This window comes from Gobio gobio (genome assembly GCF_949357685.1).
Source record: "Gobio gobio genome assembly, chromosome: 20".
NCBI lineage: Eukaryota > Metazoa > Chordata > Actinopteri > Cypriniformes > Gobionidae > Gobio > Gobio gobio.
In genome coordinates this window covers 39834035-39855657 of record NC_137113.1, presented here as the reverse complement: position 1 = coordinate 39855657, position 21623 = coordinate 39834035, and the positions used below count along the sequence as shown (strand labels likewise).

General features: G+C 38.0%; 1 protein-coding gene across 1 annotated transcript in view; it reads right to left on the bottom strand.

Moving 5' to 3' along the window:
* pcdh15b (protocadherin-related 15b) overlaps positions 1-21623 on the bottom strand; it is a gene marked incomplete at its 3' end in the record, with an annotated part of 357459 nt that overhangs the window by 141809 nt on the left and 194027 nt on the right. The window contains exon 19 of the mRNA XM_079845636.1: positions 11888-12016. Within this exon, the coding sequence (XP_079701762.1) occupies positions 11888-12016 (129 nt within the window). The remainder of the gene's footprint in view (positions 1-11887; positions 12017-21623) is intronic.

The following is a 21623-nucleotide window of genomic DNA, read 5'->3' as shown; positions in this document are numbered from 1 at the left end:
CAGTTTTGGAGATGCTCTGACCCAGTCATCTAGTCATCACAAATTGGCCTTTGTCAAACTCGCTCAAATCCTTACACTTGAGGACAAAATGTTCACTTGGTGTCTAATATATCCCACCCACTAACAGGTGCCATGACGTAGAGCTAATCATTGTTATTCACTTCACCTATCATTGTTCATGTGGTCATAATGTTATGCCTGATCGGTATATAGCTATGGTGTCTTTAAGTCAAAAAATATCTTTCTTTCTTCTGCTGCTCTAAATGGATGTCAAATTGATTATTTGGAAACATTTAGGTTAGCTGCCCTCTGAAAAAAAGGCAGAAAAATTGGTAGGAAAACAAACATGAAATAAAGATAGCATTAAGGAGATGGCAGAACTTCCTGTTCGTTCTTTATCGCATGCTAAGGTAAGCAAAAGCTGGTAATGGAAGCATTCATCTTCTCAGTAATCAATCGAAAGTTAATTAAACTTGAATATAGGGCACAGCAGAAATGCCACACGATGCTTGCCTTGCTCATGTTTGGGCGCGTGTTGTGATGCTTGTCTTGTAAAAACACAGTAGGAAGTGATAAAGAATGCAAATTTTTAATTAACGTTGCTGTTTTTTTATGGAGTAGCACACTGAAATTAGTGTTCTTACATATCTCCGCTGTCTCTGTCACGGTCCAAGACAATAAACATGTTAGTATTGTTTTGGCAAACAGAAAACTTACGGAGTTTAAAATTAACCTGGTTGCGGGCTCACTAACTTTGAAGGAGGACGACTCTCAAAAACTTTGTTAATTTCACATAAGCTCTATAAAGTCAACCTGACATCACATTTATTTTGTACTTCTGTGACAAGATAACGGGATAGTTCACCCAAAAAGGAAAATTAGCCCATGATTTACTCACCCTCAAGTCATCCGAGGTCTATATGACATTCTTCTTTCAGACGAATAAAATTATTAGTTATATTAAAAATGTTCTGGCTAATCCAAGCATTATAATAGCAGTAATAGTTGCTCTGTTTTTGAAGTCCTTAAAAAAAGCATCTGTCCATCAAATAGCGTGCTCCACGCGGCTCCGGGGTGTTAATAAAGGCCTTCTGAAGCGAATCGATGCAAGGCAAGTCAAGTTTATTTGTATAGCACATTTCATACACAGTGGCAATTCAAAGTGCTTTACACAGAAATGAAATAAAAATATTCGTAAGTGAATAAAATAAAAATAAAAATATATATAAAATATAACCCGTATCTGGAGTGGAAGAAAATGGAGAGTCAGGTTTACGTTAAAAATATTTGTCAGGTAACTGTGCGTTTAAACATTACCCTTACAGACATATCTTCCTGGACTGAACCACCAGGGCTATCTCAGATCTATATCCGTCAGAGCAGATCTAAACGGATCGTCCTTGCGCGGGAGGGATTTCGATTTATCGCGCTCCCGTCTCTCAACCTCTTCCACCCAGACAGTCTTAACAAATTAATACAAACAATAATTAAAAAAATAAAAATAAAAAGTGTGATTAAACCAGTTATAACAGGAATTCAAAGAGATAAAAATAAAGATGAAATCTGGAGTGGAAGAAAATGGAGAGTAAGGTTTACTTAAAAAATATTTGTCAGGTAACTGTGCCTTTAGACAGTACCCTACAGACTAATCTTCTTGGCCTAACTTGAGAGGGCGTTCTCTAGATGTTTTACCCGTCAGAGCAGATCTAAACGGGTCTTCCTCGCACAGGAGGGAGTACTCAAAAAAATATTTGTCAGGTAACTGTGCATTTAAACATTACCCTTACAGACAAATCTTCCTGGACAGGAACACCAGGGCTATCTCTACTTTGTTTGACCGTCAGAGCAGATCTACACGGTCCTTCCTCTTACCACCAAGACTATACGGATCTATCCGTCAGAGCAGATCTAAACGGGTCGTCCTCGCACTGGAGGGATTTCGATTTAACGCTCCCCCGTCTCTGCGTTGGTGTAAGAAAAGTATTCATATTTAAACATTTATTGAATTTTTTTCTATGGCTCTGCATCAGCTGTCCCCGCGCCATCACTTCCGGGGAATAAGGTCAAAATACATGCAAAATACCGGCACGATCATAGATATATACATAGATTCCTCATTAGTGCCTGCACAGATAGGTCGAATGAGGCATCTATGTATATATATATATATATATATATATATATATATTAGGGGTGTAACGATTCGTTTTAACAACGATTCGATTCGTATCACGATTTGAGGTTGTCGATACGATTCAAGGACGATATTGGTTCATTTAGAACGATACGATCCGAAACGATTCAGTGACTTGAAATCGATTCAGTAACTTTTTAGCCAAAAATTGTGTGACTGAAATAAATATCTGGATACTGCTCAATGCAGGTGAAGTTTCCTAGATTCCTGTTGTTTCTTGTAAGGGAATCAGGTATCAATTAATTATGGATATAAACAAACAAGTAAACAACAATAAATACAACAATAAAGTGCAACCAACAGTTTAGGTTGAATTAAAAGGAAGTTAACCTTTTCTGCTCTCATTTTCAATTTTCAATACATTTTCAATAAAAGCACAGTAAGTGCAACCAACATTTCAACAGTAGGTTAACCTGCTACTTCTGCTTTTGTTTTCCAACATAAAAATATTACAATATTAGTATAAAAAGTGCAACTAACTACTCTTCAGGTTTAATTAATAGTAGGTTTACCTGCTATTTTTGCTGTTGTTTTACAACATTAAAATAATACAAATACAATATTAATATCAAAAATAAAGTGCAACCAACATTTCTTCAGGTTGAATAAACTGGCTGAACCTGCTACTACTCTCAGTTTAATAAACAAACAATATTTAACAAAGATAAAATGTAACCAACCTTACTTCAATGACTCTACAGATTTCTTTTTCAAAAATATCAACATGATCTGACCGCAGAACACTTCTCTGTGCGTTCACTATGTCGCCAGCTGTACTAAAAACTCGCTCTGCAGGCACACTGGTGTCAGGAATGCACAGGTAACATTTAGCAAGGGTTGAAAGTACAGGTAAAACGTTACTAACTTAGCTCTTTCTCCTGGTGGCTTGATAATTTCTCGCACGTTGGCTTCTCTGTCATCCGCCATGCTATGTTTTGTTTTCGTAGCGCTGCTGCTGGTGCGTGCGTTGGGATGATGTCACAGATAGGCAGACTTAATCGAGTAACGTTTAACGGCTTTATCATTAAAAGTGCTAAGAAAAAATATCCATATAAAGTCTGACGTGCTTAAATCCAATGCGTTATTTCCCATGATCGATACAATCGATTGATTACCTTTTAAAACGATGTTAGATCGATATATGTCGTCCGGAAGGCCATCTTGCCGAGCACAGATCCATGTAGTTAGATCATAGGAAAATAAATCGATACATCGATGTAGTAGATGAATCGTTACACCCCTAATATATATATCTTTTTTTGACCTTATTGGTATTTTGACCTTATTCACCGGAAGTTATGGTGCTGGGAATACTAGATGACATTCGTCTAATAAGAGGTAAAAAAAATAACATAAATACTGTTCGTTTTCTCACAGAAACCGTTCGCCTCGTGTCTTAAGACATCGATGTGTCGCCACGAGCCGCATGGTTTAATATGGATTCGTATGTCTATGTGTTTTTACTCTCATTGCTCTCATACTCTAAAATATCCCCATTGACATGCATTATGCGACTATCACACTGCAACGGTTGGAGTTAAAAATCTTAATTTGTGTTCTATTGAAGAAACAAAGACACCTACATCTTGGATGCCCTGGGGGTAAGCAGATAAACATAACATTTTTGTTTTTGGGTGAACTATCCCTTTAATGCACTTTTTCTGGTCTTTGTAATCTTTCATCAAAATGTAATAACTTGGTCTCCTAAAACAACTTTCTTTTTTGGATGAAATCATGAATCCCTCTTACATTTCAGCCTTTTCCTTCCAAACGCCTGACTCCACTCAGGTATCTAATGGTGTGTGCACACCAAAAGCGAAGTGAATATTCGCATTGGGTTACTCGCGGGTTAACTTTGTTTTTTTCCGCATCACTCACGCGAATACAAACATTGCGCAATGAAACAATTTTTTACGTTATCAAACATGTTGGAGATATCTCAAACTGTTGCTGCTCTGTACCTGTTGTGGAAGTCCCAAATATGCCAGGATGCCAAAAGGATGTGTCTGGGTTCGCAGCACCGAATTTCACCGTTTTCTCCGTAAACTGCGCCTGGATGACAGACGGTTCCAGCGCTACTTGTGGATGACGGGTGCCCAGTTAGATAACCTGTAAAACCGGACTTGTCAATAAGCTCTTCACTGATTGTCTTGCGTGACAACGGGTCATGCGAACACGTTTGAAGCTAATCTCAAGCGTTCGCGGCAAACGTGTCGCCCACTTCGCGTCGTGCGAATTCGCATCTTTGCATTGACTTTGTATACAATCTACTCGCGCAAATAGTTTAATTTGCGTTTGGTGTGCACACACCACAAGGCCTACTTTTCACAATCCAATCAATTTCAACAAAACCAAGTCAAGCCCTACATGTTGTTCTTGTTCTTGTTTCACTAGTAAAAACTCAGATTCAGATTCAGATTATGAAAATAAATAGGTTGTGAAAGGCGTTTCACATTGACTATAAGAAGTATGCTTGCGTTATTGCAGAGATAATGGCAGAAAGACAAGTTCTCTCCATCTTTTCTAATTAGCACACATACTTCACATTAATTTGTAGTACCTCTGATAACAACAGTAGCTCACTTATTTATCTCACAGTTGCTTTGAGTTTAAATCATTATTAGGCGTACTGATGGAATGCAGACAAGCACATCAAAGAGAAGACCGGCAGAAAATTAAGGTGTCTGCTTCTTCCCACATCAAAATGCCAAGTACACGAGTTCATAAAAAGCTTGCTGATGAAAAACAAGTACAAGAGTCTAGACAGCAAGTCAACTGACAAGCTCTCCAACCACAGACAGTGAGGCTGGACTCTCTGTCCTGAACTTAACCGACTTCAAACAAGTTTAAACTCCCCATGCTGTGGCTTATTTGGAGTCATTTGAAATGAGCACGCCGGCCAGGTGTAATATCTACAGCGATGCAGGCTCTGCTGTGATAGCGCTGATAGAGCTCTGTGGGCATTTCTCTAATGATATGGAAACCTCTGCTGCACCATGGTAGCCGTAGGGGATGTTTAGCTAGCGTTAAGCTTTGGACCATATCCAACATGCCTCGCTGGGAGACGTGCGAGGAGCTCCAAATGAATTCAAGACAAGTGAGGGTTTGTAAATGAAGCTTGTCGTACTGCGGTGTGTACATAACTACCAACTTGTCAGGAAGTGAACAATTAGCAAAAGCCCTGTCGTTGTGCCAAGATGAAATATGCCTGTGACAGTAGAAAAGAGTAGAGATTTTGCTATACCGTTTAAAACGCAGTATAAATATTGGCGTGAATATCAGAGGCAATGTTGCCAGATTGGGCGGTTTTGAATTTGATTGTGCGGGTGAAAACGGGCTTGGGCGGGTGAACAAAACTTGTTGGGCTGGTTTGGGGTCAATTTGGCGATTTTCAAACCCCTAAATTCTATAGACTAATTGGTTAATAACAAACTCAAGTGTGCATGTACTCCATAAAATCAGTCAACATGACACACACTGGCCCAGCGGAGTCAGCTGGCATTGGTGTTGACGTTGCCGACGAGCACGCATTTTCAACCAATAAGCGATCAGCAGGGAGACACGCTCATTCATGACAGGTTTTCAGCGAGAAATTGTAGCTGGATATCAAGTGATCGCTATGCCAAAGTGGCAGAAATATACAGTAAGTAAGAGAGTGAACCAACTCTCAAATCGTTACACCTGTGACTCAAAGACTCTTTATAAATATTTATTTAAAAAACTCTAAGAGCACAGTTTAATGACTTGAATTGAAATCGAATATATGACTCCTGTCCATCATCGTGTGCACACTGGCCTGATCAGGACATCTACACCTTTAAACCATATAGACTGCGCTCAACTCGTCCCGACAGCTGATGAAAGAGGTTTGAATCAACGATTAATCCATTTTGACTGTGTAAAGTTCTGCGTTATGTTCTACAAATATGCACTTCATGAAAGACATAACGTTACTGCATTTCTGTCTGATGTTAAAGCACAAAGGAAAATGCATTCTTGTTGTTCATTTTTGTTGTTGAAGGATTATCGTACAGTATGTATCGATGAATGACACATTTTGGCTGTGGTGTGCGCAGTAATGTGTGTGTAATGCCTGCTTTACGTTGATTATTCCGATCACTTATATTGGGAACTTTTTGCACTTAAGTTAGTTTCAATCATGACAACTCTAGGAGTGAATAGATTCAACCAGCATTTTATTAGCGTAAAGCATGGAATGTACATAGGCTTGATTTTGGCAGACGAGATCTGCTATGCTGCTGCTGCTGCTGAGCAAATACATAATGTTCAGCTTAGTCAAGATAACAACAAGGAAAGGCTGCTGCAGAATTATATAACCCTCCTTAGCAGATCTCTACAGGTGGCGCTGGGGAGGAGGTGGGATTATAGGAGTTCTCATATTGTGCGGCGTGCTGATTGCGGCTAGGATATGGTATAAATAAAGCCACGTAAATGGGGAAGTACCTCTGATTGGTTGGTGTCGTAGAACTGAAAGAACCAATCAGTGATTAGAGTTTCATGACTGAACTTTATATTTATTCTTACTGTTGACATTTGAAAATGATGCATGTGTTTTTTCCATGGGTTAAAGTTATCGGTTCATTTCGTGATTTTGACAGTTTCCACTTGGACACTTTAGTCATGCATGACTGTATTTAAATGTATTTGCCCTGTTTTGATCCGTTTTCCTGGGAAATTTATTTATTTTTATTTTATTTTGTCATCATTATTTTGTTTTAAGGAGATACAATAGTGATAATCAACCTTGATTGACATGGCAATACAATTATATCACATTATTTTGGCAGTTACATTTTTGGGCGGGTTTTTCTTGGATTGGGCGGGTTTTAGTGAGCTTTTGGGCTGGATATCGTCGACCCAATCTGGCAACACTGATCAAAGGCTGGGACTTCTTCGTGCTAATTACACCTGAGAAACAGGGAGTATAATATGGAGCAAGATGTGGCCCAATTCAAGATGTGAAAGTCAGTTAAAGGGATAGTTCAACCAAAAATTTTAATTATCCCATGATTTACTCACCTTCAAGTCATCCTAGGTGTGTATGACATTCTTCTTTTAGACGAATACAATCGGAGTTATATAAAAAAATATCCTGGCTCTTCCAAGCTTTATAATGGCAGTTAATGGCTGTTTCTGTTTTGAATTCTATAAAAGTGCATCTATCCATCATAAAAGTGCTCCACGTGGCTCTAGGGGGTTAATTAAGGCCTTCGTAAGCGAAGCAAAGCGTTTGTGTAAGAAAAATATCCATGTCGTACGCGCGTCCATGTGAGACTGGTGTTCCATCGGATGACGTAGGACGCAGGCATAATGTAAGTTCCGATGACGAACACGGAAGCTCAGAGGATAGAGCAAAACAAAACTTGGTTCATATTCTCACCAGAGCGTCCTATGTCAAACACTGGAACGCCAGTCTCTCGTGAACACGTGTACGACAGTCAGCGTGTACGACAGTTTGTAAAGTTTTAAATATGGATATTTTTCTTACACAAATGCCCAGAGCTGCCGCTTGAACCACTTTTATGATGGACAGATGCACTTTTATGAACTTCAAAACAGAAACAGCCATTCACTGCCATTAAAAAGCTTGGAGGTTTTTTTTTAAGATTGAGTTGTTCTGTGGGCTGCATGCAAAAACAAACACAATGCGAGCATTGTAATCTGATTCACAAACAAATGCTCCTAATGAACTGACTCTTTTTAGAGAATCAAAAACAACAGATATCAATATCCAGCCTGTTTTATAATATTAGCTTCACTGCTTTGTCTCTCTTTATTTATAATATGAAGTTGCTTCAGCACTGATGCCAGACTTATTCATAACACTTGCATAATCTTACATTGGTTTTGCATTCAATCAAGTCCCAAATAAAATGGAAAATAATCAAATGAGATGAAGTAGCATTTATAAACCATTTACAGTATTGTTCCGAATATAAGACAATGTTTATTTTTCTTGGAAATACATCTGAAAAAATTAGGTTGTCTTGTATTCGGGGTCTAAACTGACAGGTATGTGTGTCAGTACATAGCCGAAAAAAAGAAATTAGGGGCTGCCCATAACACAGAGCCGTCATCCAGCTGAAGCCACTGGAAATCGCCAAAGAGCTGAACTTACCCACCAGCGAGGCCCATCATTTCTTATTTCGGCTACGTACTGACACACTTGCCTGTCAATATCCTTCAGCGGTCGTTTTGATGCGGTGTAAGAATGATGCGGCGCTGAATGATTAGCGCTCGCGCTCCGACTTCAGGGAGAAACTGTGGTCTTTTCAGCGCGAATATGATCGGCCTAAGGAAAGATGTATATGGTTTATGGTAGCTATGCATTAACGTGTTTATTTCTGAATGTGATTGTTGTTGGTACATTTTATCAGTATTTACCATACTTTAAATACAAAAATTTAAATAATAAATATTTTAAAGACAAGATTTGGTCTTCAAAAAGCCTTTTTCCAAAAGGTACATCTTGAAAAGGGGGGGGGTCGTCTAATATTCGGAACAATGCGGTACTTAACTGGATTATCTAAAAATGAACTTTAAAGGCACAGTGTGTAAGTTTTGGGTGAGGTGGGTAAGGTGGGTAAGGTGGGTGAGCGAGAGACGTGGGAGGAGCGAGCGAGACCGGTGCGTGATGGAGAATGTGCGTCACCTGCGAGGCACACCGGGAGGGAGCACGGAGGCATATAAGGACAAGCGACACCAGTGAAGGACGAGAGAACCAGGACTGGATTTACTTTGTGTTTTATTTACGTTTTGTTATGTGTGTGCTTTTACTTTCAGTTTGTTTGTTTTATTGATTAAAGTTTCTTGAATGTTCGCCGGTTCCTTCTTTCCATATCAACGAACTCCGTTACATTATGCTTTTGCTGCAATCGTCAGCTTTCGCTCTTTTCGTTGCGTATGTGGGGTAACGTAGTGTTGTTTTACATGGTTAAAACAATCGTACTAAATACATTTCAGAGTGTTGAAAGTTGTGTTATAAGATTACTGTGCATTTGCTCAGTGGCTCGTATGAGAGACTTTGTTGCACTTTGCAAGAAATCTAGATCATATTAATAAAAACATGATGACTTAATGACTGTTGCTAAATGACATGCAATTGATTTTAATATATATTGTAAGACGGAGAAAGCATATAACTAGACGGCAGGAACCAAAAGCCCTGGAACATGGCGTCTGTCAAACTTATGAGGTGTAATGTATATTTATCAGACACAAAGTAGACATGTTTAAAAAACACTCTGCTTATAAACAGTCTGCCAGCATTAGCCTGTGATTATTCTGATGACAAAGTGCGGCTCTATTAATCTAGACCACTAATTACAACTCCTCGCAGCTTAACAGCGCCCAACAAAGCTGCTCATTACAGGACGTCCCCGAAGGTAACAAATTATTTAAATTACATTTCTTTAATTGGAAAATCATAAACAGTGGAGCGGGCAGGGACTTTGGCGGATAGGCTGTGGGTGTATGCCAGCTGGGCGATGGGAAGAGAGTGAGATGAGGGCTCAAGAGGGCAGAGGAAGACACTCCAGCTGCTGGCGTCATGCCCACACCCCAGCAGGCACTGATTAACACTGCTCATATGAGACTGCGGAAGGGATTGAAATCCTCAAATAGAACTGGACAAAAGAACATTCACGTTCAGTGCAAGTAACTATGACAGATAGGAGGAAGGGACAAGCACATGATTTGAGATTTCATGTCTGTAATGCAAATGCTGTGAAAGGAATCACATGCAGGTAAGGGATTACTTAGGGTTAGGGGTTTATTCAAATCCCTAAATGCCAGATATACTTCAAGTGAAACTGAAGAACAAACTGGTGTGATGTAATTTTGAACAAAATCAGGCCAAAATGAAGTTTGTGTCTGGAGTTCAAAACAGCTTGCCAAAGCAAGCTTTCCGGAAATGTTAGTTCTGGTTTGTAAACACATTCGAACGGACCATTGGTCCGTGATGATTACAAAATAGGTAAATGGTTCCACCTGCTTTGACGTTAAAATCTTCTCTGGTTAATCTCTTCCTTCTCAGATGCTTGTAAAACGATGAACACGCTGGAGAGATACTTTATAGTAGAAATTGGAAAGAGACATTGATACTGATTTCATGTTTAATACTGTAAAACTGTTTGCTTTAAAATAAATCTAATGTATAAAGTCCTATATAAATAAACATGATGTGACTGGACTGTGCAGAATTGCAGACCTTATTCACAGCACGGTTAGGAAATGTAACTTTTAAAAGTAATGCACTACAATATTGTAACTATACTGTAATATTGTAACTAAAAAATATTGTCTCACTCACTCCAGCTAAAATATCCACTCGGGTAACTGTACTGTAGTACACGCTGCACAATGGTATCGCTCTTTACAAAGTCGGACACATAACGGTAATTAATATGATTAGCCTTTTGCTTGACAGCTAATAATGCATTGCTAATGTTACACAAACCAAGTCTGCCTTCTAAAAGTATTCCTTGAAATGCTTTGAACATCATAGAACGTCAGTGGAGAAAGGCATATAGTTCATCATAACATCTTAATATACATCATATACATAATTCACCCGCTATATTGCTAAATGTACAGTTTTCATATCAACAGAAAAATATACCAGGATAACCTGGCTTCTCGAGACTCCCCTGCTTCACAGCATAGTTAATGATATGCTAAAGCCCACCCACACGTTGACCTGATTGGTTAAAGGTAGTTTGTGACTTCAGAAACATCAGTGATTGAGTTTTTGGTTCACTGCAGTTTCAAAGAGAAAATACTGAGCAATGGGGTTGACTTATGAATTTGCACAGGGTTTGTCTGAAAGCATATTAAAAACCACATGGACATATAAACAACACCAAAAACTTGATTAACACCACATGGAGTCTTTAAAACTTTTCACCCATACTCCAATTTCTTCTGAAGTCATATAACACCCCTTTGAGAAGAACAGATTGAAATTTACATAATTATGCACTGAGAACCTTGACTTCCACCTGAGCTGTTTTAAGTTTGTTTATGAGATAACTAGTGTAGTCTAATTCAACGTTCAACATGATTGAAAGATTGGATTTGTAAACTGGATAAACTGATTCATTGAAAAGATCTGACACAAGAGTCAAGATTGATTCCTACCTTTTCAGTGAATCAATTGTACACAAAACCAGTCTGAATGTTTTGAAAATCAGATCAGAACTTAACAGATTATAATGATATATAACACTTGCCTGAATGGTACAAAACGACAGAGTTATTTGAGTCTCTTTGGCACTGATAAGAAAAAAAGAGAGCCGATCACACTGGCGCGACCGCCGACTTGAGAGGGTTAACAAGTTCAACTCACTGATTCAGTCTGGTATTAGCAGTTCTCAGCTCCATGGAGGTGACGATTCAATATAACAGGTGTAAAAGATGATTTTGCAATTTTGGTTTTCCTTTTGTGTTTCGCCAAAGAAAGTGATATGGGTTTGGAGCGACATGAGGGTGAGAAAATCCTTCATACTCCTTCAAATCAACTATAATAAATCAGAAAAGTGTAACCACAAAGTTAAACTCTAAAGAGTAAACTTGATTCATGATTTCAGTGGACAAAAAACAGCCGCAAAGCAAATAGTTCAGAGATCAAACAGCGCTGAGAATAAAGAATTTCAAATGTGGTTGCGGCCTTACCTTTACTTGACCCACAAAAGCATTTGCCTCTTCCTCTTGAACTGTGAGATTACGGGCCAGTAGAGGATCAAACTCAGGGTCATTATCATTGACATCAGTCACCACTATATTCACCGTAGCAGTCGAGGTCTGAAAACAAGAACCTTCAGGTTAGTCCAATCTTTACATTGACACCTCTAAATAAAAAACTTCCACAGTATCAGTCAATAATTTAAATACATTCAACAAATCTGAAATGCGAACCTTGAGTGCCTTTGTGTGATTTTGCTTCTGTCTAGTAACAGACAGTGCTGGCTTTCACACACAATTATCCATTTCCACTGATTAATTTGCACAGAACTTGCAAAATTGCTAACATATTTGCATTCATCATCAAGCTATGAATGGGGTCTAATGAAAAATATCCACAGCTGTTGAGCGGATTAGTGTTTCAGTATAGATCGCCTCAACAAATTGATGGATGCAACCAAATTAACATGCTGGCAGGGAGAATTCTGTCTACTCAGTAACAACAATTAAGTGTTTACATTTCCGATACCTCACAAAGTGTCTCATTTTGAAAGATGAGTAATGGAAACATAACATTTAAACATTCATGCATGCACATCAAACATATAATTAACATTTATCTACTGTTAATTATTTAACTTGCACACATATGATTATCTTAGGGTCAGGGAACACTGGCAAATAAGTGAATTGCACTTAAACTGCCAAGAACATATCATATTTCACTCCAATTTGTTTTAGACAAGAGAGAAATGAGAAATAATTTTCGGTCCCACTTTATATTAGGTGGCCTTAACTACTATGTACTTACATCAAAAAATAAGTACAATGTACACTCACCTAAAGGATTATTAGGAACACCATACTAATACTGAGTTTGACCCCCTTTCGCCTTCAGAACTGCCTTAATTCTACGTGGCATTGATTCAACAAGGTGCTGAAAGCATTCTTTAGAAATGTTGGCCCATATTGATAGGATAGCATCTTGCAGTTGATGGAGATTTGTGGGATGCACATCCAGGGCACGAAGCTCCCGTTCCACCACATCCCAAAGATGCTCTATTGGGTTGAGATCTGGTGACTGTGGGGGCCATTTTAGTACAGTGAACTCATTGTCATGTTCAAGAAACCAATTTGAAATGATTCAAGCTTTGTGACATGGTGCATTATCCTGCTGGAAGTAGCCATCAGAGGATGGGTACATGGTGGTCATAAAGGGATGGACATCATAAGGGTAAAGTTAGGGACAGGTGTAGTGGTATGAGTAAGTTTAAGGGTAAAGTTAGGGTCAGGTGTGGTGGTATGAGTAAGTATAAGGGTAAAGTTAGAGACAGGTGTGGTGGTATGAGTAAGTTTAAGGGTAAAGTTAGGGACAGGTGTGGTGGTATGAGTAAGTATAAGGGTAAAGTTAGGGACAGGTGTAGTGGTATGAGTAAGTTTAAGGGTAAAGTTAGGGTCAGGTGTGGTGGGATGGGTAAGTTTAAGGGTAAAGTTAGGGACAGGTGTGGTGGGATGGGTAAGTTTAAGGGTAAAGTTAGGGACAGGTGTGGCGGTATGGGTAAGTTTAAGGGTAAATTTAGGGACAGATGTGGTGGTATGTATGGGTAAGTTTAAGGGTAAAGTTATATATATATATATATATAAGGGTATATATATATATATATATATATATATATATATATATATATATATATATATATATATATATATATATATATATATATATATATATATATATATATATATATATATATATTTGACAAGTAAACTAACAAATGAATAATTTCCTATCCTATCACATCTCCTGTCACTTTCAGATGTTCATATAATTATTTTATTAAGAAACAGTTGGTTATTTTGATTATGCCTTCAGGTTCCCGGTTTAGTATAAAGTGCCCCTGTAGTCAATATATAAATTTTAAAATTGTATTTATTTTCATTTATTATAATCTTTGATCTTTGATCACCAAAGTTACATATATATTTATTTTTCTGTGAAAAAAAAAAAAAATCATACCTTAAAATAGCTTGAATGTAACTCTACAACCTTGCTTTTTCCACAATAAACGGACAAAAACAAATTAATGAACAAGTGAGCCAGCCATGCCTTTTAGACCAGCAGTGTATTGTTATGATCATTATCATTAAAAACAAATTTATTTTTGTAAAATTAGCTTTGCTTTAAATGTGTAATTCTGATATATCTCTTTAAAAATTTATGACAGTTGTATTTTTATTTATATGTATACCATGGTCTGTCTGAATACTTGATTCTGATTGGCTGGAAGGTGTGCAATGAAACCGTTTAATGCACAGGTAGTTCCTGGTCCTAGTTGCATCACCATTCTATATTAACGTGCACACACGTCACTCGCACACAGAGCAGAGGTTGCGCTGCGCAGAAACAGTCAAGAGCATTGAAATTTGTTCTCAACGCTGCCCTGTGACTTTTATAATAAAATAGCTTTGCTACTGAATCGCTACATTATATTTCTCAGCAACGAGGGGGTTAGCAACAGAGGTGTCAAAAGTATTTGCATTCATTACTCAGGTAGAAGTATAGATACTGGGGTTTAAAAATACTTTTGTAGAAGTTGAAGTATCAACTCAAGCTTTTTACTCGAGTAAAAGTGTAAAAGTACTGGTTTCAAAACTACTTAAAGGATAAAAGTAAAAGTAATGTAAGGGGGAAAAATGCCATTAAAGGGGTAGTTCACCCAAAAATGAAAATTCTGTCATAATTTACTCACCCTCAAGTTGTTCCAACCGGTATGAGTTTCTTTGTTCTGAAGATATTTTGAAGAATGTTTGTAACCAAGCGGATTATATGCAACCATTGACTGCCATAGTATTTCCCCCTACTATGGCAGTCAATGGTTGCTCTATCTTCTTGGTTACAAACATTCTTCAAAATATCTTCAGAACAAAGAAACTCATACCGGTTGGAACAACTTGAGGGTGAGTAAATTATGACAGAATTTTCATTGTTGGGTGAAGTATCCCTTTAAGGACAAAAGATTAGGCCGCGCCACAGTGCATACCCCACCTCCTCAAAAAAACATTTTTCTAAAGGCCATAATGACTATAATGTTATATTAAAAAGTTAATGTTGAACATTTTTAGATGCACTTGGCTACGTGTTTCAGCCACATATATTCCCATTGAAAATGAACGCATTTTAGGACAATGCAAATACATTAAAGAACCATATGTGTACTACTGAGCATTCACGTGTTTCATGGAGCGGAAGATTTGATGACTAGTTGCCTATAAATATTGTAAAGGTGCAAAAAGTCAAAATTCAGAGGCATGTTATCAATAACCATTTTTTTTATGTGTGATCAGTGTGGCCAGATTGGGTCGACAATTTCCAGCCCAAAAACCTCACCAAATGTACATTTATATTCAAAAAATGGTTATTGATAACATGCCTGGTTATTGATAACAATGTTGACTTTTTGCACCTTTACAATACTTATAGGCAACTAGTCACTCCAAGAAAAAAGCCCAAAACTTTATAACTTTAATTATTTTATTGCCATACCAATCAAGGTTGATAAGTAAGTTACCATTTTATCTCCTTAAAACATAACATTGATGATTAAAAAAATTAATTTCCCAGTAAAACGGATCAAATATGACTATATGTCCAGGTAGAAACTGTTAAAACGGCAATCCCTCAGAAAAACGCATCATTTTCAATGTCAACAGTAAGAAGCCAATTTACGTCCAAAAAGTGCCCAATATAGAGATTGGAAAAAGCAATGTAATAAACAGGCAGTTCACACGTTAATGCGTACACCACTGCCAAAATACATAATTCATTGATACTGTACAATAATCCGTCAACAAATAAATAACAACAATGCGTGTACCATTGTGTTGCACTTTGCTTTGACAAAACTACAGTATGTCTTTCGTGAAATACATGGCACACGCACTTAGCACAGTCAAAACGCATTAATCGTTGATTTAAACCTCTTTCAGCAGCTGTAGGGGTTGCTAGTTGCAAATGTCCTGAGTGTGTATATGACGATGGACAGGAGTCACGGTTATATTTATAAAGAGTCTTCGAGTCACAGGTGTAATTCAAGTTTGAGAGTTGAGTCACTCTCCCACTCTTTACTGTAGATACAACTTACTGTATATTTATGCCACTGTCATAGCGATCACTGGAATATACAGCTACGAGTTATCACGCTAAAAACCCGGCTAAAGTCATGAATGAGCACGTCTGCCAGCTGATCGCTGATTGGCTGAAAGTGCGGGCTCGTCGGCGAGAACCCGCCCTATCTGGCAACATGGTGTGTGATTTGTGCAGGTGCAGGCGTGATTGATCGCCTACAACCCAATAGGGTGTCAGAATGGTTTGTGTTTATCCTTCTCATCCAACCACAATCAAATTCACTCTGTCCGGATAGTGCGATTTATCTGGATAGTTGTTTTTTTTATGACAAGCCGGAATGAAAACATGCCGAAATGGAATAGGAGTAACGAGGCTATTATTAAAATGTAAGGAGTAGAAAGTACAGATAATTGCTTGAAAATGTAAGGAGTAGAAGTAAAAAGTAGGCTGAAAAATAATTACTCCAGTAAAGTATAGATACTCAAAATTTCTACTTAAGTAAGGTAACGAAGTATTTGTACTTCGTTACTTGACACCTCTGGTTAGCAACGCTATTTTGAAGTAATTCAAATCATGCAGCTTCATTGTTAATAGAGAGAGAGAGAGAGAGAGAGGAGAGAGAGAGAGAGAGAGAGAGAGAGAGAGAGAGAGAGAGAGAGAGAGGAGAGAGAGCGAGAGACTGAAGAGATATAACCGATATAGATATTATACCGCAAAGTGATGATGTCACTGACCATTACATGGTAACTTGCATACTGCGTACTGCTGAAATCTGTCATATTGCGCCACGTTATCGACCAGGCAGAACAATCCTTCCAACCACTATAGATAGATTCTCAAATAGCTTACCTGATCTGTCTCAGCTGCTCAGTGAACCCAAACAAACAGATGAACTAGAGGAAATGACTAGCAGTATGAGCACCATTTTCTCTAGTACATTAGAAATTGTAGCACCTATTAGATTAAAAAAGGTTAGAGAGAAAACTAAAGCACCATGGTACAACAGTGCTACACATGTTATCAAGAGAGAAACTCGTAACTTAGAGCGTAAATGGAAACAAAGTAATTTAGAGGTCTTTAGAATCGCGTGGAAAGATAGTATGTCACGTTATAAAAAGGCCCTAAAAGCAGCCAGGGCTGAGCATCTCCGCAAACTAATAGAAAATAACCAAAATAATCCAAGGGTTTTATTTAACACTGTGGCTAGACTAACAAATAAACAAGCATCGCCTGAACAAAATATTCCGTTACAGTTTAGTAGAAGTTATTTTATGAACTTCTTCGCTGACAAAATAGAAAGCATCAGAAACAAAATTGTAAATGTACAATCATTAATGATGTCTTATGATTCAACCGCAATTATCGCCCCTCAAGAACTACTACACCGCTTTACAACCATAGGACAGGAAGAGCTAAATAAACTTATCATTGCATCTAAACCAACAACATGTTTATTAGATCCAATACCCACTAAACTACTGAAAGAGTTGTTACCTGTAGTGGAAGAGCCTCTTCTCAATATTATTAACTCGTCTTTATCTTTAGGTCATGTTCCAAGAATATTCAAGTTGGCAGTCATAAAACCTCTCATTAAGAAGCCACAATTAGATCATAATAACCTAGCAAATTACAGACCAATTTCAAATCTTCCATTCATGTCTAAAATACTATTTGTGTCCACTCAATTGTGCTCTTTCTTGCAAGAAAATGATATCTATGAAAAATTTCAATCAGGATTCAGGCCGCATCACAGCACAGAAACCGCGCTCGTTAAAATCACAAATGATTTACTTCTAGCTTCTGACCAAGGCTGTATTTCAATACTAGTTCTACTCGATCTTAGTGCTGCGTTCGATACTATAGATCATAAAATACTATTAGATCGACTTCAAAATTACACTGGTGTTCAGGGACAGGCATTAAACTGGTTTAGATCGTATTTATCAGACCGCTACCATTTTGTCTGTCTAAATGGGGAAAAATCAAAGATAACATCAGTAGACTATGGGGTGCCGCAAGGATCCGTGCTAGGCCCTCTGCTATTCTCTATATATATGCTGCCACTAGGTAATATTATAAGAAAACATGGAATTAATTTCCACTGTTATGCTGATGACACTTAATTATATATTTCATCACGACCAGATGAAAACGCTAAATTATCTAAACTGACAGCGTGTGTTGCTGATATTAAACACTGGATGACGTGTAATTTTCTGCTATTGAATTCAGATAAAACGGAGGTATTACTTATTGGTCCAAAAAACTGCCCACAAAACCTCTCACAATACAACTTTAACTTGGAAGGATGTCCTGTCGCTTTATCCACTACAGTAAAAGACCTGGTTGTTATATTAGACCGCAACTTGTCTTTCGAAAATCATATTTCATATGTTACAAGAACGGCATTTTTCCACCTTAGAAACATTGCTAAGCTACGTAACATGCTATCTATCTCAGATGCAGGAAAGTTAGTTCATGCATTCATGACCTCGAGACTAGATTACTGTAATGCTTTATTAGCTGGTTGTCCTGCATCATCAATAAACAAGCTACAGTTAGTCCAAAGCGCAGCTGCTAGAGTTCTTACTAGGTCAAGAAAATATGATCATATAACACCAATTTTATCATCTCTACACTGGTTACCTATTAAGTTCCGTATCAATTACAAAGTATTGCTACTGAACTATAAAGCCCTAAATGGTTTAGCTCCAGTGTATTTAACGGATCTTTTATCGCCCTACAATCCATCGCGCTCTTTAAGATCACTAAACTCGAGGCTTCTGGTGATTCCTAGGATATCTAAGTCCACTAAAGGAGGGAGGGCATTTTCACATTTAGCTCCTAAACTCTGGAATAGTCTTCCTGATATTGTTTGAGGTTCAGACTCGATGTCCCAGTTTAAAACTAGATTAAAGACGCATCTCTTTAGCCAAGCATTCACATTATAAATACGTTTTATACTACAGTTAAATCGCACCAACAGTATTAATATTCTGAACAGCAGCTATGCTAATTATTTCCCATCTGCTTTTCTGTTGTTATCTCGGGACACTAGTCCCGGTAACTAGTTCGTCAGCTCCAGTTTGTATCCAGCCTCTCATGGAGACTTCAGATGCCCCTGTGATGAGACGACTCGACGCCTGTGATGAGACGACTCGACGCCTGTGAAGAGACGACTCGACGCCTGTGAAGAGACGACTCGACGCCTGTGAAGAGACGACTCGACGCCTCTGAAGAGACGACTCAACGCCAGTGTTGTTATGGCCTAAAATAATACATGATTGATTAACTTATCCTAACATTTTTCTTTAACATTCTCTTTCTAACATTTTTCAATGTACATTTATGAAATGCACTTTCTGTGAAGCTGCTTTGAAACAATGTGTATTGTGAAAAGCGCTATACAAATAAATTTGAATTGAATTGAATTGAATTGAAGAGACGCTGGTATGAATCTCTAGATTGATCGATAATCAATTCAAATAAATGCTATAATTCATTAATTCAAATAAATGTAATCTTATGCACTACTTTATCTCTGTGTCTGATTCAAAGCAGAATGACCAATGAGCAGAATTATTTTGGAACGACTAGAGACTTTGCGTCGGGTGGTTCATCGCCTCTACGTTGTGCATTAAAATCCTTTAATACATGGCAAGCCATGGATTATCCCTTACATATAACACAATAAAACAGATATGTATTAGCATCTTAAATGGCTAGATACTATTTAGGGACACTGGATATGCAAGCAGTCTGACATCACTAGAAATAAATCATTCAAACAATTAGAAGTAAAACAGTCCAAAACCTAACAGACAGAAAACCAGGAATTAAGGAAGTGAGGGTGTTTCCCCGGACAACATAGTTGCTTAGTCTCTTGTTAAATCATTCTGCATTCATTTATGTCAAGTCAGAGTCAATCTTCTTATTTTCCCAGGAACATAAAACATTGGAGGGAAATCCCAGACGGGCCAGCGAGCAAACCAATATTCCATAAATGATCGAATTTTTTTTTTCTTTCCCTGCTGCTTGGACTTATTTGTTAAAGGTTTAAATGCTGGAGTATTTGGCAGATCGGCCCTGTAAATTTTTCATGTGCCGGCAATAAAGCCTGCTGAGTTTGCACTACGCTGTGGGGGTAACATAAGGTAAACTGATCTTGAGCTGAGGCAAATGCACACAAGCTGCTTTCATTTGTCAACAAACACAGGTTCACGTCTTCTGATTAGGAACGGCAAGGATACAAGCTTGGAACAGACAGCCAGACAGCCAGACAGATGATTGATTGATTTATTGATAGATTGATAGATTGATAGATTGATAGATAGATAGATAGATAGATAGATGATAGATGATAGATAGATAGATAGATAGATAGATAGATAGATAGATAGATAGATAGATAGATAGATAGATAGATAGATAGATAGATAGATAGATAGATAGATAGATAGATAGATAGATAGATAGATAGATAGATAGATAGATAGATAGATAGATAGATAGATAGATAGATAGATAGATAGATGATAGATCGGATCCATAAATGCACATCTTACTCGTTGCACGCACAAATTCTTACTTACATTAATACAAAATCGAAGTTTTGTACTCACAACTATGTCTCTATTTGTACAAACCGCTGCACATTCATGTAATTCTGTATTTTGCACACACAAGTTAAAAGGCATTCGTTTGTGGATAGTAAAACATGTCTGCAACATTTATCAAGTTCATGGATAATTGTTAGAGATGTTCCGATACTCTTTTTCCCTTCCCGATTCCGATACTTGGGCTCAGGGTATCGGCCGATACCGAGTACTGATCCGATACCTGGGTGTGTATCTGTATATACAGCTGTATATGAAGAGCTCTTTTCCAAAACGCGATAAACGCCATTTAAAAAAAAATTAGTTTATCATGTCATTTTGCTGTGTACTGAACCTATTCACTGCTCCATCAACATTTCATGCCAAATCGCTATAATTTCCTTGTTTAAAATGTACTGCAAGATGCAGTTTCTTTCCAAAGTGCGATAAACGCAGAACCTATTTTTAGCCTAAACACGATATATCCTCTCGACGAATCAGAATTCGATGAGCGTACTACGTAATCCAACAGGGCGGCACTCTGAACAGCTGTTTGTTTACGTTCATTCATTCATAAAAATGAGTGCTTTAAACTCTGATAACACTTTTGATGGCCTTGATGAGCAAGTGAGACCTACACCTGGGGGTAGAAAACGCCGACTGGACAAAGAAAATCACAAAAATCACAAAAAACAACAAAAAAAGAAGTTTCGTCACTCAGGTAGCGCGTCGATAACAACAGTGGGATATTAACACAAAGCTGCTGCCAAAGGTTTCTGTCAGGCCGAGAGGCTGTCGCCGGACGATCTGAGGATAAATTTCAATTATTTTTATGAAAAACCAAACAAGGTTGACCAGTATCACTCCATACTTCATCTCATGGACATCACGCAAGTGACAAGGAAGCGTCCGAAAGTCCAGGACCATAAGCACGCTAGCATTCACACGCATACACACACTCGCATTCACTCACACGAGCTCGCACACACACACACACACACTCGCA